This window comes from Elgaria multicarinata, chromosome 11 (genome assembly GCF_023053635.1).
Source record: "Elgaria multicarinata webbii isolate HBS135686 ecotype San Diego chromosome 11, rElgMul1.1.pri, whole genome shotgun sequence".
Lineage (NCBI taxonomy): Eukaryota > Metazoa > Chordata > Lepidosauria > Squamata > Anguidae > Elgaria > Elgaria multicarinata.
The window spans coordinates 43,828,816-43,855,906 of record NC_086181.1 but is presented as its reverse complement, the minus strand read 5'-3'; the positions used below and the strand labels follow the sequence as shown (position 1 = coordinate 43,855,906).

Sequence of the window (27,091 nt, the reverse complement as noted above, 5' to 3'; positions counted from 1 at the left end):
CTGCCGTGATTATAACCGGGTAACAAAGCAAACCAACTTGGCCTTAAACCGTATTGTAAAATAACAAGTGTTTTCTCCGGGTTTTTGAGGGCGCTTGAACAAGACACCCTCCACGGGCTGCCTCCCTCAGTGAGTCTACCTTCTCACTGCCATTGCTATCGGCTGCTGTTGCTCCTCATTCTCTTCCTTATCATGGCCGCCACTTGCTTGCTCTATAGGGAGAGGCCAGGAGGCAAGCAAGCCATGGCAAGCCTTCTCACCACCAGCCTTCTCATGGGCCAGATGAAGAGATGGATAAACAAGCAGGCAGCGTTGGTGAAGAGGAGGACTCACTCTAGCGGACCTCGGCAGGCCTACTCTTGAAGCCAACCCTGTGTAGGAGTGATGATTAGTTTTAAGGCACTGGCTCAGTTTGGACTACACGCTAACCAACGGTGGTTTAATTAGTCAACCGTTGGTTAAATAGTCAACGGTTGGTTATTGTGTTGTCTGTCAGGCAAAAATCACCCCACGGTTGACTATTTCCTCAAAATAACTAAGGGAGATAACCAACGCTCTGCAGAGTTGACCAATTGCGCAACTGTTGGTTAGCGTGTTGTCTGGCGGGCTCAAGTGTTGCAGGGTTGAGTTGACTCTCTCGGCTGGCTGTAGAGTTCCTGGGCAAGAGTGGCCAAAACTGCATAGGCTGCTCTGTTACAACTGGCGCAACTCGCAAAGGCTGCTGGGATAGCACCGGGAGGACTGGGGGAGGGCGGGGAGAAGGGTGGGGGCTTGTCAGTCAAACACCAGGTTGATTATTACTCCACTCAACACCAGCCCCAACCACTCCATGGTTTGTGTAGGAACATGTTGGGTGGGGAGTATTAACCCACCAATTGACTATTGCTCTCCTATGGAGCGTGTTCAGAGGAGGGCAACAAAGATGATTAGGGGTCTGGAAACAAAGCCCTATGAGGAGAGACTGAAACAACTGGGCATGTTTAGTGTGGAGAAGAGAAGATTGAGGGGAGACATGAGAGCACTCTTCAAATACTTAAAAGGCTGTCACACAGAGGAGGGCCAGGATCTCTTCTCGATCCTCCCAGAGTGCAGGACACGGAATAACGGGCTCAAGTTACAGGAAGTCAGATTCCAGATGGACATCAGGAAAAAGTTCCTGACTGTTAGAGCAGTATGACAATGGAAGCAGTTACCTAGGGAGGTGGTGGGCTCTCCCACACTAGAGGCCTTCAAGAGGCAGCTGGACAACCATCTGTCAAGTATGCTGTAGGGTGGATTCCTGCATTGAGCAGGGGATTGGACTCGATGGCCTTTTAGGCCCCTTCCAACTCTACTATTCTATGATTCTATGATTCTATTGTGTTGTTCAAACGCTGCCACTGTCAATAAAGGGCTTGTTTAGACAATACACTGAGCCATGGTTAGGCCGCTAACCCTTTTGAAGCTAATAGCTAGTGAGCATGTTTAAACTGGTGATGCAGAACTGCACTGAGGAGTGATCGGAGTATTTTTTAAAATAATATTAGATAACTTTTTATATTGCTTGGTTTCTTTTTTGATATCGCATTTGCTGTGGTATGTTATTATTAGCTGCTTTGGACTTCCTTTTGGAATGGTAAGAGGGGTACAAATGTTTAATGCATAACGCTGACCCATGTATGGGTTGTTGAATTCAGGCTTGTCGTGATGCTTGAATGCAGCCAGTCTAACAAGGGTTGTTAACTACCAGCAATCCAGAAAGAGAACCATGGCTTGTTGTTGAGTTGTGGACTCTGGGTTGTTTAAACCATGACTTGTCATTATGCGTGAACCCAGAACTGTGGGTTGTTCATGGGATGTTTTGCCAAGCTACAGAGGCAGTGGGTAAGAAAGGTTAAAAAAAACACAAACAGATACAGGGAGGAAGCGGGCAAAGGAGGAGCAAAACAAACAACCCAGGGATTGAGAAAATAACCCATGGTTTGTTTGATTGTCAACCAGACAAACCCTGGGTAGGGAAACAAATCATGGGTTAAATAAATCATGGGTTAGTGTTATGTGTGAACCAGGCCAATGACCGTCTTTGAATGCAGCCTCTGCTCCTCCCTTTGCAGCAAAGAGGCCTCATCCACACACAAGAATCCAAATACTAGCAGGCCGCCCAACTCTGCCTTCTCGCCCATGGCTGCCATTTTTCTTTTCCTGGCAGGGCTCCCGGGCCTTTTGACAATGGCGTGAACGGCCCTGGATGACTTGACAGCTAGGAAAGCTGCCATTTCGTTAGGGCGGCTTCTCCGCAAGGCGGCAGCCACTCACATTTGCCTCGTCGGTCCCCAGTAGCCCCGGATTCTTGCTCAGGTCAAGATGGCGGAGGGAACTGGTGAAGGCCGGGTTGGCACCGAAGCTCTGGCACAGAATGGCAAGTCCTGAGGAAGGAAAGGGACACACAACCCCCGCAAAGATCATCGTCATTTACACAGGCCTTTCAATGTTTGATTGTGCTTCCTTTGTTCACAACACGCCTGTGAGGGAAACGGCGTTTTAGGGTGGACAGAGGTTCTCGTGCCATTTTGTAGAGAAGAGAGAACTCCTTCATCAGGCATTACTTTTCTCCCCCCTTGAGGCAATGCGACTTGAGAAGCAGCACATGTCAAAATTCTCTCCAGTTCCTAAAATTATTATTATTATTATTATTATTATTATTATTATTATTATATATTTATTTGTATCCCGCCTTTTGCCCAATACTGGGCCTCAAGGCGGCCTTACAAAATGTAAAACATATATATTTTAAAACCTAGGAAAAGAAATGTACAAAAATTAAAATAAAATAAAATATTAAAACATTAAACGTTTAAAATACATGACAATTTTACAAGTCCTTAGCATAGATGGAGAACCAGATTATTCGCCAAAGGCCTGTCAGAACAAAGAAGTTTTTGCCTGCTTCCGAAAGCCCATCAAGGACAGAGCCAGCCTAGCTTCCCCGGGAAGAGAGTTCCAGAGTACCGGAGCAGCCACCGAGAAGGCCCTCTCCCATGTTCCCACCAAGCGCGCCCGTGAAGATGGTGGGACTGAAAGAAGGGCTTCTCCAGAAGATCTCAAAGCACGGGCAGGCTCATAAGGGAGAATACGGTCTTTCAGATAAAATTAACCAAAAGTTCTTTATTGTTTCTTAGCAAATTGCCGTTATACACAAATCTTTCAGATAAAAGGTACAGGAGATTTATCCTTTATGCAACCTTTTAAAACTGTGTTTTCCTGTTTTAAGTCATCTGGAAGTTTACAATAGGGCAGGGTATACATCTACTACTACTACTACTACACACATACACACACATGCGAACACATACACGTTTTTCAGAGTGGTGGATTGAGGTTGCACAGGAGACTTCCTCAGGTCTCTTGTGCAACCGGTTATCAAAGCCAACATCTTGAAAACCCCAGCTTTCATATGACAGAAACAAACAGACACACACACGTTTCTAGTCCTCATGAGGTGAAGTTTCAAAAAACATGAATTTTCGGACTGCAGAGGTGGCAATGAGCAGGATGTCAAGTGAGTGGGTGGGACCTGCACGCAGTGTAGCTCATTGCCCCCCACCTCGAAGGGCTAGAACAGCCTTCCCAAACCTGGTGTCCTTCAGATGTATTGGACTGCAACTCCTAGCATGCCCCAGGTTGGGGGAGGCTGGGCTAGAACAGAACTGCAGGCCTGGGTGGGGGAAATCTGGCCCTCTGAGGTCCCCCAGATAGACAGCCCCCTCCGTTTCCCACCCCTTTCCCCTCAACTATCAATTGCATGCTGGTTTTCTGGCATCTGTGCAATTTTCTTCCCTAATCTAAAAGGCTGAAATGCATTTCCTAAAGTTTAGTTATTGGCCGCGTTTTTGTTTTTTTTGCATTTTTCACGCCTCCTTCTCTCAGCCTAACCTACCTCAGAGGGTTGTTGTGAGGGTAAAAAGGGGAGGGGGTTTAAACAAAAATGCTGCTCTGAGCTTCTTGGAGAAAGGAGAGTATAAAAATATAATCATCCAGGCAGGGCCCTTTCTCCTGTGTCTTATTGATTGATTGATTGCATTTTTATACCGCCCAATAGCCGAAACTCCCTGGGAGGTTTACAAAAATTTAAACCATAAAAACCATTCAAAATATAAAACAAACAGTATAAAAGCATAATAACTATATAAAAAACACAAGCAGGATAAAATCGAGCAGCAATGCAGAAATTAATCGTCCACCGAATTCGCCCGGCGACGTTAACGGTACCTTTCGCAGTGATGCTGGCCTTGGAAAGGCAGAGTTTGCTGAGGCCTTTGGGGAAACACAGCAGCTGTTGGCTCAGGGCGCTGAGGCCTGTTGGGGGGGCAGAGAGGCAGTGTGGGGTGAACAGCGGACAACTGAAGGTCTCTTTCCCCCCAAAGGAGCCGCTCTTTCAGAATCAGCCGGTGCCGAGAAACTCCTCACCTTTGTCTTCCAGCGGGTTGTGGGACAGCGTGAGGGCGTGGAGAGCCGTGTTCGGATTCTCTGCCAAAACGCAGGCCAGCTTCAGGGCAAAATCTCTACATGCGGAGAGAGGGAGAGAAGGAGAGAGAAACAGTGAGGGAGCCTCACAGAACGGACGTCACTGTTGGGGGTGGGCGTTTTTTACAGGGCGCAGGGAGCCAAATCTCAGCAGGACCAAATCTAGGGGAGCATTACATCCGGGGAAGGAAATCTCTGGCCTGCAGACGTTCCTTATTTGGCCCTTGGAGGATGGGGCTCCCTCCGTGGGCCCCTTCTCCTGCCAATGCATCACCCCAGAAGTCTATCTGGGGTTGCGAAAGACGCAATAATGGGCTCAAGTGACAGGAAGCCATATCACACAGAGGAGGGCCAGGATCTCTTCTCGATCCTCCCAGAGTGCAGGACACGGAATAACGGGCTCAAGTTACAGGAAGCCAGATTCCGGCTGGACATCAGGAAAAACTTCCTGACTGCTAGAGCAGTATGACAGTGGAACCAGTGACACTAGAGGCCTTCAAGAGGCAGCTGGACAACCATACTTTAAGGTGGATTCCTGCATTAAGCAGGGGGTTGGACTCGATGACCTTATAGGCCCCTTCCAACTCTACTATCCTATGATTCTATGATTAGGGCGTGCACCCAGGGATTTTTTTTAAAAAAGACAAACATTTATTGAATAGTCATAAAGGACATTGTTTTTATTCATATGTTCATTAGACATTGTCGATACCGATGGCCTACTCTGCGTTCAGCTTGCCTGACCATAGGAGGGACATTGCAGGTGGTGGTGGTGGTGGGGGTATGACGAGACACTCCTCAAGTCTCACCATTAGTGGGGCTTTATGGTGACACTGTGCTCTCTTGGAGGCAGCGGTTCTTCGGTGTGGCGGTGGAGCAGCCAAAGGGCAGCCGGACGGCCATTTCTGCCATCTCTGGATCCCTACTCCAACGCCACCCTCAATTCCGCACTTATTGCTTGAGACATTAGGGTGTGCCTGGGCACTTGCACACGCCTATGATGGGAAGGGAAACCGCTCCTGTTTTCTATGATTCATTTATTTATTTATTACATTTATATCCCGCCTTTTTTCCTCCAAGGAGCCCAAGGCGGCTTCCATAATCCTCCTCCTCTCCATTTTATCCTCACAACAACAACAACCCTGTGAGGTAGGCTGGGCTGAGAGCATGTGACTGGCCTAAAGTCACCCAGTGGGTTTCCATGGCCGAGTGGGGACTAGAACCCGGATCTCCTGACTCCCAGTCTGACACCTTAGCCACTACACCACACTATGATCAACGATTAGAAATAATACGGAATTTCCCTACGTGTGATGCTCACCCCCACTATGCCTTCCCTCATGGGTGAAGCTGTCCCAACGGCAGGGGACGATGAAGTTACGGGCTGTGGCTGCACCCCATTTTGACATCTGGCCTGCAGAGGGTTAGCTTGGGGAGGTCATTCGGCCCCCCTACCCAAAATCAGTTGTCCACGCATTAAATACAGGGCAGAGACAGGCTGAGGAGGGGCATAAAAAAACCTTCAAATAAATAAACCAATACAGCGCCCTGTGGTTGCTCGCGCTAGGAGCTGGACGAGGAACACCTCCGAAGCGGAGCAAAGTTTCAGAACAGAGAATTCAGTGCCTTCAAAATGGGGTTCGATGCGCAAAAACGTTTTCTCATGAACGCTCCGCACGTCTTGCACGGGGCCCAGCGTCAAAGGTGAACGCGAATGTCAAAAGTCGAGCTGAGCCTCACGTTTTTAACCCCGCGTTGTCCAGCACCAGCTCCTCCAGGTGATGGGACTTGCTCACCGTGTGCAGGACCTGCTCAGCGACCTCAGAGCCCTGAGAAGAGAGGAAATACGGGTGGGCGGGGGTGAGGAGAGGGCTGGGATGAGGGCCGCAGCAGCTTCGAGTGGAGGCAGTGCTGAGGTGAAGCCCACGTCCCCGGCCAGAGCGCAGCGGGTTCCAAGCCCAGCTGGACTCAGAGCAGACCGCCGCACCTTTGAGAGGAAATTCCCAGGGGGGTGGATTTTGCTGATGCCAAAGCTCTGCGAGGTGAAAACTAGGCCTGATGGAATCCTCAGTACTCGGAAACTCTGAAAGTAGGGGTGACCGAATGACATACTATTTTATACTATGTTTTTATACTGTTTGTTCTGTATTTTGAATGGTTTTCATGGTTTTAATTGCTATCAACCACCCAAAGAGCTTCAGCTATTGGGTGGTGAAGAAATGCAATAAATAAATAAATAAGGAGGACAAGGCTCCTGCATCTTTAACAGTTGCACAGAAAAGGGAATTTCAGCAGGGGTCCTTTGTATGCACACAGCCCCTGGTGAAATTCCCTCTTCATCACAACAGTTAAAGCTGTAAGAGCCCTGCCCTCTTTTGTAGCTGGTCAAGAGGGCAGGGCTCCTGCAGCTTCAGCTGTTGCAATGAAGAGGGAATTCCACCAGGGGCTGCATGCAGACAAAGGACACCTACTGACATTCCCATTTTTATACAGCTGTTAAAACATTCAGGAGCCCAGTCCTCCTTTCCATCGGGTCACCCTACAGGTACAGGAGCCCTCGCAGGGTGTGGTCTAGGCAACCCTCAACTAGAGGCCTTCCTTTGTGGTGGTGAAGTAGGGTTTGCCATCAAAAAGAATGCAACATATTCTTCTCTGTGTGTGTTTTTCTCCTTCTCTCCCTCTCTTTTTAGAATCACAGAATAGTAGAGTTGGAAGGGGCCTATAAGGCCATCAAGTCCAACCCCCCGCTCACTCCTCTTCCCTACATTCTCTTTCATGCATACTTCTCTTTTCACACACATTTTCCTTTTCCATCCTCTCTTTCTCCCTTGCTTTTTCCTGTTACGAGACAACGACCAATTCCGGCTCCAGGTTTTTGGGGGGTCTCTGGAAAGACACCCCAATGCCCTCCTCCCTCGGTGAGTCTACCTTCTCAGCACCATGGTCACCAGCTGCTCTTGCTCTAGCTTGCTTAGGCCGCCTCGAGGCCCAGTATTGGGCAAAAGGCAGGATACTACTACTTAGGGTGACCATATGGAAAGGAGGACAGGGAGGAAGCCATGACAGTTTCACTGGTCCAAGGATGCTGTACAGATATTGTGCTGATGTAGAGTGACCATATGAAAAGGAGGACAGGGAGGAAGCCATGACAGTTTCACTGGTCCAAGGATGCTGTACAGATATTGTGCTGATGTAGAGTGACCATATGGAAAGGAGGACAGGGCTCTTGTAGCTTTAACGGTTGCGTAGAAAAGGGAATTTCAGCAGGTGTCGCTTGTATGCATACAACACCTGGTGAAATTCCCTCTTCATCACAACAGTTAAAGCTGCAGCTGCCCTGCCCTCTTTTGTATCTTGTCACTCTAGTATAACTCCTGCAGCTTTAACTGTTGTGATGAACAGGGAATTTCACCAGGTTCTCCATATATACAAATGACACCTGCTGAAATTCCCTTTTCTATACAACTGTTAAAGATACAGGAGCCCTGTCCTCTTTTTCATATGGCCACCCTACTACTACTACTACTACTAATAATAATAATAATTGCTAGGCAGGCCGAGAGCCAGGGAGCAAGCCGGCCATGGCGTCTCCCACTCTTCCTCTTCACTGCCACCGTTTGCCAGGCCAGAGCGAGAGGCAGGTGTACAAGGGAAAGAGGGAACGTGTCCAGGGGGTTCTTCTCAGTGGGCCCTTGGTGGAGCGTGGGCCCTCGTCAAGTGCCCAACCTGGCCTACCCCTGGAGTTGCCCCTCACAACAACCTTTACATAAACATACACCCCCAAAAGATAACGAATGTGATGCTACTGCTGGAACCTTGGGCAGGCATAACCCAATCGTGGGTCTTGATGACACATATCAAGGTCTCAGGGTCACGGATGAGGCTGTAGGGCAAAATCCGGATGTTACCTTTGTAGGTGCTGAGGCTGGACCGGGTGCCAGCTCTGTCAATGGACGAACGGGACATCTGGCCAAGGTCACAGCCTTTAGAGCAGCCTTCCCCAACGGGGCGCCTGTGGCGTTACACCCCACAAGTCAATTCCAAATGTATGTCTGCGGTTTGTAAGTCTGTGGTTTTTAGAATGTTGGCCTGAGTGGGCGGAGTTAGAATGTCTTGGGAGAGGGGAGGAGTGATATATAAGGGGAGGACGGAGGGGATGGAAAAAACTTTTCGGGGGGACTTGTTAGGTACTCTTAGAGTCTGTAGTGCTCTCTGTGTTTATGGTACTTAAGTTCTGGGAAATTTGAGGGTCAGTGTAGTGAGTGGTGTCTTTAGGGTGTGGTGTGCACGTAGTTGAGGTATATCAATCAATACTGATAATAAAGAAAGTTCAAGAGTGATTGTGTGAGAAAAAGGAAAGCGCGAATGTGAATGAGTGACCGGATTGTATGAAAGGTTTCAAAAAAGGTTTTTAAAGGTTGTTATTTGAAACAAAGCTTATGAACTTTTAAAAATAAATTTTGATTGTTTTGGTTTTAAACTACCACAAAAGTCCCACGTGTCTGTTTGGCATTTATCATCTTAAGTTTACACATTTAACACCCACTCTGACAATCATTCACCTCAGCACATATAACTCACAGTGTTTTATTTTATATATAGAAATCCTTCTCCATTTTAAACCCCTTTCTCCACATAGTTTGGAGGAAGGTGGGTTTTATCCCTTGCCTCAGGTGTATCAAGCGGTGGTGCTTAGCTTGAGCAGGGAGTAGCCTCGGCCGGGTCTGGTGTTCAGAGCCTGTGTCGCCCATAATAAGAGGTGGCAGACGTGAGGTCTGGTGTTCAGAGCCTGTGTCGTGGCAGCGCCCTCCAGGTGTGTTGGACTACAACTCCCAAAAACCCCTGGATGGGGGGTTCTGGGAGTTGTAGACCAACACTCTTGGAAGGGGCCCAGTTGGCATGGGCTGTGTAGGGGAACATGCAGGCGTGACCTGGGGAGACCTACCAGCCTCAAGTCCTTGCAGTAAAGCTTGGTGAACCATTGGTTGTAAGCCAACGCAGCTACGATGAGTGCCAAGTCCCTGGGAGGGGCAGAGGAAAGGGAGAGAACAAAGATGGAGTAAGACACAGAGGGGATCACAACCGTTCATCCCCACCTCACGTTCTTTAACAACTAAAATCCCAGGAAGTCAGATTATTGGGAAGGGTGGTGGAGCAAATTTGAACTCGGGGAGGAGAAACAGGAGGCGGATGTACCGACAGCGTACAGAGAACACTGAAGGGAACAGGGACATTCTTTTGTCCACACAGGGCTGACTGCAGATCCAGAGAAGAATACTTGGTGCTTACATAGTGCTTTTACGTGCTTCACACGTAGAGCATCGTCACACAAGGGAAAATCGCGTTTGCTTACCGTCGCTTCTCCGCCCACGCATTTGTCCCTCATTACTTCCTCTTTTGAAAGAGGAAGTAAACAACTTGCACATGGCCCATACAGTAGGCCCTTTTGATCCCGCTGCTTCTCCTGCACGCAGCAGGAGATAGCGGCAACTTCCGCCTTTAAAAATAAGTCGGACTTACAGGGGTGTTTTTTTGTCACGCAAAGAAGGCTAGAAGGGGCAGGAGGCAGGCAATGTCGTGAGAGGGACCTGCAAAAATCCATGAGTGCCCAGTAACAAGCATGCAATGAAACGCTCGTCTGGTGGAGCTCATAGTGGCATAATGGGGTGAGTAACTACTTTGGCCCTGGGGTCTATATTGCTTCCATGGAAACCCCCTGAGGGCTGGATGCTGGCACTAGGTGAGGCCACTGCCAAAGAGGCTGTCATCGAGGCATAGGCTCAGGGCCTTGCCTGTCCTGAGCCTTCCTGGATCGGGGTGGCCAAGCACTGAGTTGTGTGTACTGGAGGAGTGTTCTTCAAGGCCTCATGGCTCAGTTCAGAGCCCCCCTAACTTTTAACCTCTTCCTCACGAGTGATCCAATGAGGAGATCAAAAATAAGGAGGCATGAGTGGAGGAAGTTCTTTGCAGGTCGGATTTAGGAATCCTGTGTGGAGGACGTTTACCACTGGCAGCATAATCCTCACAAGTCTTAACGGCAAGACAGTATTCTTAGGCCCATGTTCCATAAAGAAGGCCTAAGTTAGAGTAACCATATGGAAAGGAGGACAGGGCTCTTGTAGCTTTAACAGTTGCGTAGAAAAGGGAATTTCAGCAGGTGTCATTTGTAGGCATGCAGCACCTGGGGAAATTCCCTCTTCATCACAACAGTGAAAGCTGCAGGAGCTATACTAGAGTGACCAGTTACAAAAGAGGGCAGGGCATAGGGTCACCCTACCCAAGGCTTGCCTGAAGTCGCCTAAGGAACTCATGGAAATCAGGGGATTGATTTGAGCAGCGGGGAGGTTATATTAGCAGTAGACAGGGACGGCTTCAAATTGCCTCTTCTCACCGGCTTTCCAAGTGGCAGAAATCTAGCAGGTTGAACTCCCGGTTGTCTTCGGAATGATAAATCGTGTCGACATCCTGGAGTGAGAGGGGTAGATAGCGACAGAAATAAAGTATTGATTGATTACATTTATAAATGTATACATTTATACACTTATGGGGAATGTGCTCCCTAGAGAAGGTTCGCCAGGCATCTGTGCTGGACTCTTTCCAAAGTCATGTGAAGACCTCTTTATTTCTCCAGTGTTTTAGTGTTTTACTCTGCTGTTTTAAATCTGTATTTTAAATTTGTATTTTAAATCTCTGCATTGCTGCTTGGTTTTATTCTGGTTGTACTTTTATAGTGTGGTTTTATGTTGTGGTTGGAAGCTTTCATATTATATTTTATACTGTACCTTACGTATTATTTGGGAACTGCCCAGACAGCTACATCTATTGGGTGGTATAGAAATGAAGAATAAATATGTAATAATCTCCCCTGCGCAACCCTGGAGAAATCAAAACTAGCAAAAATGAACAGGGGTTGTTTGGGAGACTGTCGGAAATGTGAAGAACAAGAAGGAACCTTTCACCATACGTGGTGGTCATGTAAAAACGCAGAATCTTTCTGGACTCAGATTCATTTATCAACGCAAATTTTTTAAAAGATAAATATACAAATGAAACCAGAAGCATTTTTGCTGGGACTTATGGATGTTCAAGCTTAAAGAAAAAGGACTGTTGTTTCTGTATATGACAACAGCTGCCACAATACTGGAAAAAGACACAAGTACCATCAACAGTACCTGTTCAAGGTTTTGGAGTTGGCAAAGATGGCGAAACTTACGGCATTAGTAAGAGAAAAATCAACAACCTCATTTGTACTGGACTGGAAACCTGTGATAGAGTATATACAAGAGTTGCAAAAGAATGATCTATTTGTTTGTGGAATATATATATATATATATATATATATATATATATGGTTTTTACATAACACTGGGCTGGCTAAGAGGTAGTTAATTGACAGCCTATATGTCTGACATAAAGATTGCCTCAAATGGAATATGACCTTATATGCTTTGTATATGAGTTTTTATTAGATGTAGCATATCATATTATTAGTCAAGTATGTGATGTTTTGTAATGACTTTTTTTCTCCTTCTCCCCCTCTTCCCTGTGCTTTGCTCTCTGTAGAAAATAATAAAATTGTTAAAAGAAAAGGGGGGGAAAGAAATCAGGGTGGTGTGCAGAGGTCTTCTCTATCCCACCATCAACTTTTTCCTCCTCACAACAACCCTGTGAAGTAGGTTGCTCTGAGAGACCGTGACTGCCTCAAGATTACTGAGTGAGTTTTATAGCTCAGGTGGGAAGAGGAGGTAATTTTGGCCTTTCCCCCCACAAAACTAAGAGAATATATCCATCTACACACACACACACACCAGACAAGACCCATCTTACAATCAACCGCCTCATTTCCAGACTGGAGCGAAATCTACCTCAGACACACACACACACTTCACCCCCATCATTGTCTGTGCCCCAGATTTTCTTTTCACGCTCCACCACCTCTCTTTTCGCTTCCTCTCAGAGTTGGTCTGGATATTTGACCCAAAAAAGCAGGAGATGCGTTTTTTTAAAAAGCCGACTAAAATTCACGCAAACCCCTTTGTGAGGTGGGAAAGCTGCCGCCACACGCTGCGAGTTTCCCTCAACCCTTAAAAGTTCACGCTTCTAAGAAGCGTGGAGTTCATTTGGTGGGAGAAGGAGCTGTTTAACATATACATGAAACCGTTGGATGCGGTCATCCAGAGTTTTGGAGTGCGTTGTCATCAGTGCGCTGATGACACGCAGCTCTACTTCTCCTTTTCATCTTCATCAGGTGGGGCTGTCCATGTGCTGAACCGGTGCCTGGCCGCGACAATGGACTGGATGAGGGCAAATAAACTGAAGCTCAATCCAGACAAGACTGAGATGCTGCTGGTGGGTGGTTCCTCTGACCAGATGGGGTGTGTGCAACCAGTTCTGGATGGGGTTGCACTCCCCCTGAAGGAGCAGGTTCATAGCTTGGGGGTTCTCCTAGAACCATCTCTGTCACTTGAGGCTCAGGTGGCCTCGGTGGCATGGATTGCTTTCTACCAACTTCAGTTGGTGGCCCAGCTACGCCCCTATCTGGACAGGGATAACCTAGCTTCAGTTGTCCATACTCTGGTAACCTCCAAATTAGATTACTGCAATGCCCTCTACATGGGGCAGCCTTTGAAGACGGTTCGGAAGCTGCAGCTTGTGCAAAATGCGGCAGCCAGATTAATAGCTGGTGCAGGGAGGTCTGAGCATATAACACTGATTCTGGCCCGCTTGCATTGGCTGCCTATATGTTTCCGAGCCCAATTCAAGGTGCTGGTTTTAACCTATAAAGCCCTACATGGCTTGGGACCACAATACCTGATGGAACGCCTCTCCCGACATGAACCTTCCCCTTACACTGCGCTCAACATCTAAGGTCCTCCTCCGAGTGCCTACTCCGAGGGAAGCTTGGAGGATGGCAACAAGGGAGAGGGCCTTTTTGGTGGTGGCCCCCTGACTGTGGAATGATCTCCCCGATGAGGCTCACCTGGCACCAACATTGTTATCTTTCAGGTGCCAGGTCAAGACTTTCCTCTTCTCCCTGGCATTTAAAGGCATTGAACGTTAAGTTTGTTTTTTAATGGACCCCAGTATTGCTGTTTAAATGGATGCTGCTGTTTTTATACTGTTTTCATATCTCTGATGGTTTTTAAATTTTGTATATTTTTTATGTTTACTGTTTTTAGCTTTTGTGAACCGCCCAGAGAGCTTCGGCTGTGGGGCGGTATATAAATGTAAATAAATAAATAAATAAATAAAGGAGCTGAGAAAAACCTTCATGAGATTCACCACATCCTGAGCAATGGCGATTTTTTAAAGCCGTTTTCAGGATGTGGCGCCCCACCACCTTGCGTGGGAAAGGTCTTTCCACGAGGTCGTTTGGGACGTGTACAAAAAGAGGAGAAAACGCTGCTTTGGAGCGGTGGGCGACTTTTCCCACCTCAGAACGTGGCCACGCCCGTCTCCTCTTCACTCACCTTATCCCATGAACTTACCCACTGCACCTCCTCGCGGCAAGAATGTCCGTTGTAGTCGCAAAGGGCTGCATACGTTTCGGAAAACCCTCCTGAGGAGAAGCAGACAGAGCGATATTATTGCTCAACCGGCTTCGTAGCAGGGAAAACGCTCTAGAGGCCTCGTTTTCACAAATGCAGGACTCGGTACTCAACCTGGGTGTGGACTGCATCGGTATCTACATGACTCTCCTCAAACAAATGAATGCTTCTCCATTAAAAAAAAATTGAGTTAGCATGATTTGGGGTGGGGGGGAGGAATCCAGAAGCCTGCTTTCTGCTGCTCCCCCCCCCCGATGGGTAACAAGGGAGAGGGCCTTTTCAGTGGTGACCCCTCAATTATGGAATGATCCCCCCAACGAGGCTCGCCTGGCGCCAACATTGTTATCTTTTCGGCGCCAGGTCAAGACTTTTCTCTTCTCCCAAGCATTTAACAGCATACGCTGAGTTTTTTAACTGACCCCAGAATAGTTGTTTTAAATGGATATTGTCTGTTTTTATTTGTATTTTATACTTCTTACGATTTTAAGTTTTGCATATTTGTTTTTAATGTTCACTGTTTTTAACTTTTGTAAACCACCCAGAGAGCTTCGGCTATGGGGCGGTATATAAATGTCAATAATAATAATAATAATAATAATAATAATAATAATAGCAGCTAAAACATCTGCTGACCAGTTGCTCCTCTCCTTCTACTGGTACTTAAGGGCCTCTGCGTCGCGCAAAGTGCGCACTGAGGAGCAGACAAGAGAACATAAGAACTTCTTATGTTCTTCCGTCCGGTCGCCTTTTAAAGCCTTCTAAGTTGGTGGCCACCACTACTTCTTGTGGTAGGGAGTTCCATAGTTTAACTCTGCGCTGTGTGAAGACGTCCTTCCTTTCGTCTGACCTGAATCTCCCATCATTCAGCTTCAGGGGATGAGCCCACTGGATTCTAGCATCGTGAACGTGAGAACATCAGAAGTGCCCTGCTGGATCAGACCGAGGGTCCATCCAGTCCAGCACTCTGTCCACACAGTGGACAACCAGCTGTCAACCAGGGACCAATGAAGCAAGACATGGTGCAACAGCACCCTCCCGCCCATGCTCCCCAGCAACTGGTGCACACAGGCTTACTGAGACCTGTCCTATTGCTTCTGGACTTCTACCACCAGCTCGAAACAGTCACCAGCAGCAATTGATGCACTTTATACTATTTCATTTCATTTTATAAATTGTATTTGTTTTTAATATCTGCCTGGGGAGCTCAGGGGAGCAAGGGGGTGCCCACATAACTGTGGACATGGGTGGGGGAGGTATGGTGTTGGGGGAACAACGGGCCAGATGAGGAGAAGAGGGGCTAGGTTTCTTACAGCGATCCCCGATTCTGGTTCTTCCCCCAACTGGGTGGTTCCTGGCGGCCTTTCCAGTTTGCCCTCGGGTTTGGTGCTGTTGCTGAATGCCAAAATAAAATATCCCTCAGCCATGACCTGATTGTGGGTGAGGGGGCTGACCTGTTATGTATCACTGAGACCTGGGTGGGTGAACTGGGAGGGGTCCCTCTCACCCAGCTTTGCCCTCCTGGGTACTCGGTGCAACACCAGCACCGACTTGGAAGGCCGGAGGGCAGCTCTTGGCTTTGCAGTATGCCAGCCTCTCAGTTAAAAAATGTTTTGTTTGAAACAAAAATAATTTAGATTTTTTTAATCAATCAATCAATCAATCAATCAGAAATCTCATTGCCAAAAGGTGCAGCGATGGAAACTGGTTTGCACAGCTAAAAGAAAAAGATTAGACCAACTGATGGAAGTCAAGACTCACCACAGACTCACAACATTACTGTAGGTTTAATTCTATTTTAACTTTTGTAATTTATATGTATATGTTTTAATTGTAAGTGTTTTAATCTTGTCAAGCGCCTTGAGTCCCAGTACTGGGGAAAAGGCGGGATATAAATAAATACCATCATCATCTATGTGCCATGGGCAGTTAGGAAAGGAACCTCTATACTCAAATAGCGCAAAATTGAGCTTCTGTGTCTAGAGGCAGTATACCTTGGATTACCCGACATTGGAGGCAAACGATAGAAGGCAGCAATTGCTGCCAGGCCTTTGTGTGTCAGCCTCCAAGGCCCATCTGGCTGCTGGCACCGGAGACAGAACGCTGGGCTAAATGGACCTTCCGTCTGATCCATCAAGGCAATTTGTACGTTCTTCTGAGAACTCTTCCGGGATTCAGGTCAGTGGGTTAAGTGGATAATGCAGCAGCGGTAATTAAAATTTCATATAATTTCCTGTGAATGAAGACCGCCCTGTTGGACTCTCCAAAATATGAGTGACAACACTGGAGGACTCGAGGAGTCTGGAACATTCCGCCCTGCCCCCCCTCCCACACACCCCACACCGCCTGGCTCTCTTCTTTCCTTCAGCTGCCAATCTGGTCTCTCTGCCCACCCCACTTCTCACCGCAAATGCTATGGGTTGTGGAGTTGGAGCTTTCGGAGTTGGGAGACATGTCGCGTGGCGTCTCTGGGGTCTCTGCGTTCCCATGGCGTATGAGGCAGCTGCAAGGAAAGAAAAGCAGTTGACATGAAGGGCCGGAGCTCCTGGATGCCGGCGGTAGAGAATCCGGTCCTCTCCAGATGTTTTGGATAATAATTCCTTTTATCTCTCACCCTTGGCTCTTGCCGGCCAAAACATCTGGAGGGCCAGTTTAGTTGGCCGCCATTAAGCAGAGACCCATGGATAGGGTGACCCTATGAAAAGGAGGACAGGGCTCCTGTATCTTTAACAGTTGCATAGAAAAGGGCATTTCAGCAGGTGTCATTTGTATATATGGAGAACCTGGTGAAATTCCCTCTTCATCACAACAGTTAAAGGTGCAGGAGCTCTACTAGAGTGACCAGATTTAAAAGAGGGCAGGGCACCTGCAGCTTTAACAGTGGTGATGAAGAGGAAATTTCACCAGGTTCTCCATATATACAAATGACACCTGCTGAAATTTTCTTTTCAATACAACTGTTAAAGATACAGGAGCCCTGTCCTCCTTTTCATATGGTCACCCTACCCATAGACTTTGGCAATGATTCTCTTTGGGTGCAGAGTAGCGTCGCTCTAGGGCTGTAAAACCTGAGGACGGGGGTCAAATTCAGCCCCCGGGGATTTCCCCAGATGGCCACACCCCTTCCCCCTAACCTCCCCCCAACTTTTCCATCCCCCCCCCCATGTCTCTCCTAAGGCCTAGTTTCTGGCAGTAAGCGCTTTAAGCTAAAGGATGCTGGTATTTTGGTATTTTGCTCCACCCCTTTGCCTTTGGAATGTGGCCCCCAAGAGCGTCTCTAAAATGGAATTCGGCCCTCGGGTTGAAAGAGGTGCTCTATTAATTAATTGATTCATTAATTACATTTCTATTCCGCCCAATAGCTGAAGCTCTCTGGGCTGTCCACCACAATGAGGCATCTGTATGGTGCAAACAGTACAGATTTCGCACCGGAACGGAAACACAGCTCAGTTTCTAACCAGACGTACAGGGAAGACCTGTAGCAAGACGTCATTCCGGACATTTCCTGTCTCTATAATGGTTAAACCCTCGAGAACGCCCGTCTACACACTACGCATAACCCGGCTGCCTGGTTTCACCTCTCACACTCCGTTAGGGTGACCGTATGAAAAGGAGGACAGGGCTCCTGTATCTCTAACAGTTGTATTGAAAAGGGAATTTCTGCAGGTGTCATTTGTATGTATGGAGAACCTGGTGAAATTTCCTCTTCATCACACAACAGTTAAAGCTGCAGGTGCCCTGCCCTCTTTTAAATCTGGCCACTCTAGAATAGCTCCTGCAGCTTTAACTGTTGTGATGAAGAAGGAATTTCACCAGGTTCTCCATATATACAAATGACACCTGCTGAAATTCCCTTTTCTATTCAACAAAGATACAGGAGCCCTGTCCTCCTTTTCATATGGTCACCCATTTTCTGGTGTCGTCTAAGGTTGCAAACTGACCAGGGAAGAAACTGTCCGTCCTGCTCTTTAAGAACAGAGCAATGTTGAGAAAACAGCCAGAGCTGCTCTTCCGAAGGCACGGGAATCGACGTTACCCTTCACTAACGTCAGCATAACAAGGAGCTGTTAAAGGCACAGCTAGAGTGAATGCCGGGAAAAGCTGGCATCGCCCCAGCCCACACGCCACCCTGGCTCTACCACCTACTCACACAGAGGCTGGGCTTGGGAAAATTTTGGCTAAGGCGGTGTTGACGTGTCTCGTGACCTGGTCGGCACTTTCCGAGGTGGGGAATTTGAAGTTGTAGCTTGCTTTCTCCGTCTCCACCAAGATCTAAATGCGCGATGGGGAGAGATGTTATGAAGGCCCACGCAGACTTCAACGAAGTATCATCCCTCTGCAGAAAACGCGCCCTCTTACCTGGTTGTGATTCAGGGCGTTCAACGCTCGGATCTCCAGGACGTTGAAGGAGCACTCGACCTGGGCAGTGACGGGGTGAGAAGAGTCATGTTACTTGAGCTATTCAGCCTGAGTTGCAGGAGAGGGACCCCATTCCCTCTCCTAGGGCATGTCTACACAAAGGGTTTGCCCTGGGGGGGTGGGGGCTTCCCAGTAGTGGCACCATGGGCAGCCCCGCACCTCTGGAAAAGTAAAAAATAAATAAAAACGGCGGAGAGGGAGAGAAACAGGCCATTCTCCCCCCCTTTTTTTTGTAGCTTCAGCTATGGGGCGGTATATAAATGCAATAAATAAATAAATTTTTTAAAAAACCTATATCTGCGGAGCTCTGCAGATACAGATAATAAAAAGAAAAAGAAATGGGGGTCGGTGGGGAGGAACAGGCAGCCAGAAGAAGGAGACGTGGTTCACCCAGTCCCTCTCACGTCCTCCTCTGGCTGCCTCATTCGTCCCCCACATTTTTATTTTTATTATCTGTATCTGCAGAGCTCCGCAGATACAAATTATTTTTTAAAAAATTAAAAGGTAGGAGGAACGGCCACGTTCCTTTCCTCCCCCCCATTTTTTTTTTTTTACTTTCCCAGTCGCTCGGGGCTGGGAAATTCGCACTTGCCTTCCTTCCTGTGCAGGAAGCACCGCTGTAAAGGCGCCGGGGGGGGGGGGGGCGGGGGCCTGCACACACAACCTTCTTTTCCTCCCTCTACTCACCTTGGCTGGCACCTTCAGCCCAAAGAGATAGATACGCCAGGTGGTAAGAACCTGCCAGGGAGAGAGAAAAACACACAGAGGAATGGGAAGATGCGCAAACCTCTCCGTTTCACTGTAAGAGATGGACACAGCCGTGGAGTGGGTGCGTCTGTTTACACCTGGGACGGTCAGCCGGAGGCCCTTCAGATTTTTGGATTGCAACTCCCAGAAGCACCAACCAGCATAACCAATGGTCAGGGATTCTGGGTACTGTAGTCCAAAACCATTTTGAGTGCACCATGTTGCTTGCCCCTGTCAGGTTCTGCCCTGCAGCACCACCTGGTGGCCGCAGAGCACCTTGCCGGCCGCAGAGTAGTTGCAAGATCCAGGCTTATATCATCAAGCACTCACAGGTGGACTGATGCAGAACAGCTGGGAGCAGCCAGGAAAAGGCTATATAAGAGCTGCATTTCCACCACAGCAACACGGTCTCCTGTGCCTGACTACGTGCAATCCTGGACCTTGCTGTGCCTGACCGTCTGTTTCTCCTGACCATGCCTTTTGTCCTGGGCCCTGCCTGGACTCTGTTTGCCGGTTCCACTGCTGCCCATCCTGGCCCTGGACCCTGGCAGCCCCTGGTTTACACAAACTGGGGATAGATAAAATAAAAATGAATAACTGTTTTGACTTGGCAGTCTCATCATACCCGGAACTGAGGCTATCTCTGTCCGGATATGCCTTCCCAATCAGGCTTTTAATATTTCTTTATTCCTGAAGCCATCTTGCTTCTGCTGTATTATGGCAGCGCATTCCCAACTTTGAAGAAAAAGGAAATGTGAAAGGTGGGCTTTCCTTCTTACTGTGGATTTAAGAGAACGTGGTCTCCTAACAGCCTTTCAAGTCCATTGCTGCATGAAAGCTGCTAGCCCACATCACGTCTAGCCAGCCCATCAGCCCAGTCCTTTATGGCCTAAAAGAGAAGAACTAGCTTTTGGAAAACTTTGACTGCGGTTCTTCCTTGCCACAGATGACCAAAGAATAGGTGTCTTACAGGAGACAATGGAGTGGAGTGGTTAGAGTGCTGGACTAGGGCTAGGGAGACCCAGGTTCAAATCCCTGCTCAGCCACAAAACTCACTGGGTGACCTTGAGCTGGGGTCTACCTCTCAGCCTAACCTACCTCACAGGGTTGGTGTGAAGGCGAAAGGGTTAGGGAGAGAATTTTAGGCTTTCTTAGCCGCCTGGAGAATTCTTGGGCTGGAGGATGGGATTAAAAATGGCTTAATGTTTTTTCAATCGAACAATTGATTTTTCGTTGTTGTTGTTTCAAACGGACAACCCTTATTATTTGCAGTTGTTACTGGATTTGCTCTTGCAAGGGAAGTCCTCTCATTTCCATTTTACAGGCAGGACACTAAGGCAAAGGAAGGCACTTAGCCTATGGGTGTCACAGAGCTTGAAAAGACAGGAATGTTTTTATCTGGTTGAGCTTTTATATTGTATTTTATATTATGGTTTTATACTGTTGTTTTATACTTTGAATGTTTTTAATTTTTGTGAACCGCCCAGAGAGCTCCGGCTATTGGGCGGTATAGAAATGTAATAAATAAATAAATAAATAAATGTTGGAGAGGAAGGAACGTTAAGAGAATTTGTGGGGTTTCTATGACCTCACAAACTCCTAAGACCTCCCCCCCCAAAAGACAAGTCTTAGGGGTTAAAAAAAGGGGGGGACTTCCTTGGAAACTTTGTCTGGGAACTTTTCGGTCTTCATCTCCTCACCTTCACCCCCCTGGCCTTATCCCTTGGACAATTCCATCAGAGGTTTAGGGAGTGAGTTCAAGAGGTGCTCAGGCGTGAGAGTGAAATGGTTTAATGATGGGTTCTCTGGCAGCCCTCGGAGAGGGAGTAGAGTAGAAGATAAATGTGCAGAAAAGCCTTTGTGAGTTCAGCGTCAGGGGGGAGCGAGAGGAACAGAGCAATGGACTGGTTTGTACTGGGGGAGTGGGGCTGTGTGGATAGAGGCATAAGAACATCTTCAGGAGGGGGGAGTGATCCGATGGGTGGGGCCGCCCACTTGCAAGGAAGAGAATTGGTATGGATTGCTATTGCTTTTCTGACCCACTGACCCCTTTTTCTCTCTGGAGCTTCCCTTTTAACTAGTCATGCTAAGATCATCCCCAGGACTGCAGATGGAGAAAAGGGAAGCCGCCTCATGGACTACAACTCCCATAAACCCCAGCCAATTTGGAAAATGGTGTGCATGCAGTATATGGACGTAGGAGAACTTTCCTCAACTTACCCAGAGACCCATAATTTTTATTTTAATTTATTTATTATTGCATTCATATCCCACCGTTTTTCCTCCAAGGAACCCAAGGTGGCATACATAATCCTCCTCCTCTCTATTTTATCCTCACAACAACAACAGCCCTGTGAGGTAGGCTGGGCTGAGAGTATGTGCCTGGCCCAAAGTTACCCGGAGGGTTTCCATGGCTGAGTGGGGACTAGAACCCGGATCTCCTGACTCCCAGTCCAGCACTCTCACCACTACACCACATTAGCTCCCAGACTGGTTGTCATGTCTTGCTACCATGCCTTTTACATCGGTAGCCTCAAAAGGCTGTCATTCAACAGGTGCAGCTTCCCCACCCATCCGCCTCCTGGTGGAACACCTGGCTGTGCCCACGAACTTGGCATTATCGAGTGAGGGAGGGTCTCCGCTCAAGCTAGAGCCTAGGCATCTGTTTTTATATTAACAACCATGCGCCGGCCATCCAGCCCCTCCTAATTTCAACCCATGGCCCTTCCCACCAAAACCCTGAGCCTGCCCTTAGCTTTAAAAAAACGCTTCTTCCACTCCACCTCTCTCAATTTCACCCTCCTGTGTAAATGTGACCACCATCCAGCGTACCCCAAAATGTCACCTCTTTCCCAAAGACTCACATATCAGAACCCACCACTCCCCGTTTTATTTTCGGTGCCCTCTCCTATCTGATTAATTCCCTGCCTGCTCTGGCTATCAAATCCCTAGGATGGCTCAAGCCGGCGCAATGATTCCAGCCCCTCCCTCCTCAAATTGGCCCGGTCTGGCTCCTGGCCCCCCTACCACTCTTCTCGGCCCCCCTCAAATAACTCCACCCTTCCCCCAATTTGGCTGATGTCTTCCAAATCTCTCTCTCTCCCATCTAACCCCTTCCTTTCCAAGTTTTGCTCCAGTCTAACTCCAATATCCCCCCCCCTTCGAAATCCTGGCCAAACACAGGGCTCTATTGTGTCAATTGATATCCCCCACACACACTTTTCCCCAAGCCAGCCTAGACCACCACCCCCTTGCCTGCTCCTGTCTGCGACCTACAATTCTGCTGCCGGTAGCAAATTTGCAAATTCTGACCTAATTTGAGAGAAGAGGATCGGAGCACTGGAGACAGAGACAGAGGGAGGGGTGTGGTGTGGCGTGGCGGGGAGGTCCATCTCTCCCAGGCGTAGAATTATGAGGAGGGGGCCCGATGTCTCCGCAATTCAGAAATTCCTCTCCCTGCCTGGGCTCCAACAACCCTAGCAGCAAACTCAATAATCAGCCAGTATTGTGTAATGGTTACAGCATCTGACTTTGACCGGGAGTTTCTGGGTTCGAATCCTTGAGCCAGTCGCTTTCTTACAGCCCAGTCTACCTTATAGGGTTGTTGTGCAGACAAAAGGGATGAACATGTAAGCTGCTTCTTGGAGAGAGGGATGAAAAAGGAATAAACTAGACAATTGTCGAGGAGAAAAGCTGTGTGTTTGTGTGTGGGTCTCTTTGGGGTGGGAGAAATTGAAGAAGAGGGGAGAAACATGATTTGGGACCTAAGGCACAAATATCATGGGCTCCTTTGCCCTCCGTCCCACTGCAATAACTGCATTTAACTAGGAGGAGGGCCTTCTCCGCTGTGGCACCCCGGTTGTGGAATGAGCTCCCCAGAGAGGTCCGCCTGGCGCCTACACTGTACTCCTTTCATCGCCAGCTGAAGACCTTTTTATTCACTCAGTATTTTAACACTTAATTTTAACTTAAATTTAAATTATACTGTTTTAACTCTGTATTTTAACCTTTTATCAATTTTGCTGCGTGGTTTTATCCTGGTTGTGCTTTTTATACTGTATTTCGTATTTGTGTTTTTAACCTGTTGGTTGTTTTATGATGGTTTTAATTTTTGTGAACCGCCCAGAGAGCTTCGGCTATTGGGCGATATAAAAATGTAATAAATAAATAAATAAATAAATAAATTTTGACTTTGAAAAAGTACTTGACAAACTACAGGATAACCCCACCCACAACTGCCCTGCAAAGTAGGATATTGCAATTGTCCTTCCAAGACACGGGACCGAAGCGGACTCCCCAGAGGTTGGTTTCACGCTACCAAACAGAATGTCAAGTGGTAAGCTTTACCGGTTGCATAACAAGCTCAAATCCAACAGGTAAAGCTCGTCCCAGCATGGAGTGATAAGAAGAGAGTTGCGTCTGCTGAATTTCTGCCTGCTGTGCAGCGGTTATGAGGATTGGCTGGGAGGTTTTCATAGCAGTGTGATGTGGCTGGCTGTATCCTCCCAAATGATTCTGGAAATGATCAGTGGCTGGGGGAACGGGTGTAGCTCGGATTTTGACCCCAGAAGGGGCAGATTTGGGCTTAATGTTCCCTACCCCCAGAACTAATGCAAGCCAGCCCAACCACCCCCACCATCACCTAGGGTGACCATGTGAAAAGGAGAACAAGGGCTCCTGCAGCTTTAACAGTTGTACTGAAAAGGGAATTTCAGGTGTTATTTGTATGTATGCAGCACCTGGTAAAATCCCCTCTTCATCACAACAGTTAAAGCTGCCCTTTTTTGTATCTGTTCACGCTAGGCAGGGCTGCTGCAGCTTTAACTGCTGTGATGAAGAGGGGATTTCACCAAGTGCTGCATGCATACAAATGACCCCTGCTGAAATTCCCTTTTCAATGCAACTGTTAAAGATACAGGAGCCCTGTCCTCCTTTCTATAGGATCACCCTACCATCACCAGAATTATGGTCCCACCTACTCCCAAACCCAAAGATGGTTCTCACCAGCACCCTGTCTTCATTTTTCTTGGGTTTGGTTTCTAGCTTCACCCGCACCAGGAGGTGGATAGGAGGCCGGTTCAGATACTTCCGGATGCTGTCTGCAAAGGAAGGTTGTAAGGTTAGAATGAGAAGTAAGAACATAACTCCTGCCAACTTGCCATATGCACCCCACCCACCCACCCTAAACGTTGGATCCATTTCCAAGCAAAAAGTAGGGTTTGGAATCCAGTCTGGACCCTGGAATTTGCAAAATCAATCAATTAGATTAAACAGAAGAAGGTTCTGCTGAGCATATACAGAGTGTCTCTCACTCACCCACCAACAAGATTAATCGCAGTAGGACTGGAATGAAAAAGTCACAAGCCAGTTTTCTTACCTGGAGTTGACTTGTAAATAGGAAAGGAAAGAATTTATATTCCCGTAATTTAGAATTTTTTGAGTTCTGCATTACGGATTCTGTTTAGATTTCAGGAAATCATTTAACACAGCCTTCCCCACCCTGCTGTCCTCCGGATGTTATGGACTACAGCTCCCAGTAACCCCCCAGCCACATCTGGAAGGCTGGCTTAAACGGATGCTTAACTTTATTGCTGTGAAATGCCACCTTGAGGCCCAGCATTGGGCAAAAGTCGGGATATAAATGTAATAATAACAACAATAATAATATAATATAATAAATTACATGTCAAGGCTTTAATATTTAGGCTTTTCGAAGGTGTCTCTTAAAGGGAAATTCCTAACGCAAAATGGGGAAACCATTAAAAAAGTCAGATTCCAAAGATTTGGCCAGATAACACAACAAAGATAATACAACAAAGATAATACAACAAAGTTTCATTTCTGCCTCTGCACATTCAAGACAAACGAGACGAAGATCTGGAGAAATTCAGTCCAGAAGTTATGTCCTGTAGATTAAAACTCACAGCCTGCTAAACCCAGGTTCGGATTCCCACTTCCATCCATGAAGGTCAACCTTGGTCCAGCCACTTTCTCACAGCCTAGCCTACCTCACAGGGTTGTTGTGAGGATACCATGGGGGTTGGGGGGACAGATGGACCATGCCCGGGACCTTTGAGTTTCTCAAAGGAAAAGCAGGATATAAAAGTACCAAAATAAAACAAAACTGAAAATAATAAACTTTTGCTTATAGAAACATGGAAATATGAAGGAGTCTCTCATCTAGTCCAACCCGCTGCTGATGCAGGAAATTTACTGATACAGCTTCCATGCTAGGTAGCCATCCACCCTCTCATGAAGGAGAGGCCATCATTTTCCGAGGCCGCCTGTTCTCCTGTCAGACAGCTTCTACAGTCAGGATGTTCTTTCTAATGTTTAGGCAAATCCCTTTTCTTGGTCATTTGAACCCCTTTGGCTCCGGTCTTACCCTCTGGAGCGACAGAGGACAAATTTGCTCCATCATCGATGTGATAGTCCTTCAGATAGTTGAAGAAATTGTCTTTGAATCATCTCAACTCTAGGCTGAAATTACCAACGCCTTCACACTTTCCTCATAGGACTTGGTCTTTTAGGCCCGTCTCCTTCTCGCCCTTGTGTTCATGTTTACCGATGTACTGCTTAAACTGTGAGTCTCAGAACTGGCCACAGTACTCCATCTGTGGGCAAATTTGCAGCAATGGGCCAATTTGGAGGGCCGTGTCGGCTCCCTAAACCTCACCGCCACAACCAGACACTGCTTGGCAGGCTATTGGGTGCCCAGTTCTTCTGAGAAACAAGGTGCATCTTCACTACACACCTTGTTTCCCAGCAGAATCACTGCAGCATGCCGGCGGTGACCAGGGAGCTGGAGGCTACACAAACGCCTTGTTCCCCAGCAGAATTGGGCTCTCTGCAGCCTGTCATGTCACCCACCCCTCTATTAGGGGTTTCAGGCATTTGAGGTGTTCAGAGGAGGGCAACCAGGATGATCAGGGGTCTGGAAACAAAGCCCTATGAAGAGAGGCTGAAAGAACTGGGCAGGTTTAGCCTGGAGAAGACAAGATTGAGGGGAGACAGGATAGCACTCTTCAAAGACTTAAAAGGTTGTCACACAGAGGAGGGCCAGGATCTCTTCTTGATCCTCCCATAGTGCAGGACACGGAATAATGGGCTCAAGTTAAAGGAAGCCAGATTCCGGCTGGACATCAAGAAAAATGTCCTGACTGTTAGAGCAGTACGACAATGGAACCAGTGACCTAGGGAGGTGGTGGGCTCTCCCACACTAGAGGCCTTCAAGAGGCAGCTGGAGAACCATCTGTCAGGGATGCTTTAGGGTGGATTCCTGCATTGAGCAGGGGGTTGGACTCGATGGCCTTGTAGGCCCCGTCCAACTCTTACTTCTTCATTAAAGCTGGGGAACTGAATTTTGAACCCTAACCAGGACCTCAGATGAATCCACCAGACACACAGAGACACAAACCAATTCTCGCTCTGGGTAATTTCTCAGCTTCAGCCAAGCAAGAATGTGCGGAGGAAACGGTTCCCAGTAGGTTGGCTTCCACTCCCAACGCCTCAGGGTAAACTGAGGCCACCGACCTCTTCTGGCTGCTGTGAGCCGAGAGTGAGGGAGCGACGTCACCAGCTGAGTACGCGAGGAACTGGGGCGAAGTATTGGAGGCGACAGGCTCAGCGGAAGAGACGGATTGGTCCTGACAGCCAAGGAAGGGTGAACCTGTTTCCGCAGGAGGAGGGGAAAATTGCTTCAAACTCTCCCTCGGGTTCTTCCCCCACACTGCCATCAAAATGGCTGTCTTAGGAGGACGCGCAGTCCACAAAGATCCAAACCCTGAGATGTCAATCGGGACCAATAAATCATCCAAGTCTCTGAGAGGCAGCATGATGTAGCGGTCACAGTGTGGAACTGGGACTTGGGAGATCTG

At 47.8% G+C, this 27,091-nt stretch overlaps 2 protein-coding genes across 2 annotated transcripts in view; one reads left to right on the top strand and one right to left on the bottom strand.

Annotated features, from left to right (window-relative positions):
- The window catches only part of LOC134406446 (dehydrogenase/reductase SDR family member 4-like), a 104,675-nt gene that overhangs the window by 36,527 nt on the left and 41,057 nt on the right, over positions 1-27,091 (top strand). The gene's annotated exons all lie outside the window — the stretch shown is intronic.
- The window catches only part of CARMIL3 (capping protein regulator and myosin 1 linker 3), a 67,936-nt gene that overhangs the window by 25,202 nt on the left and 15,643 nt on the right, over positions 1-27,091 (bottom strand). The window contains exons 2-13 of the mRNA XM_063137868.1: positions 24,219-24,313; positions 19,155-19,205; positions 18,408-18,467; positions 18,199-18,320; positions 16,454-16,551; positions 13,992-14,062; positions 10,895-10,968; positions 9,449-9,524; positions 6,244-6,332; positions 4,447-4,541; positions 4,249-4,335; positions 2,296-2,405 (exon numbers count right to left, since the gene is read on the bottom strand). Coding sequence (XP_062993938.1) covers positions 2,296-2,405; positions 4,249-4,335; positions 4,447-4,541; positions 6,244-6,332; positions 9,449-9,524; positions 10,895-10,968; positions 13,992-14,062; positions 16,454-16,551; positions 18,199-18,320; positions 18,408-18,467; positions 19,155-19,205; positions 24,219-24,313 — 1,028 coding nt within the window. The remainder of the gene's footprint in view (positions 1-2,295; positions 2,406-4,248; positions 4,336-4,446; positions 4,542-6,243; positions 6,333-9,448; positions 9,525-10,894; positions 10,969-13,991; positions 14,063-16,453; positions 16,552-18,198; positions 18,321-18,407; positions 18,468-19,154; positions 19,206-24,218; positions 24,314-27,091) is intronic.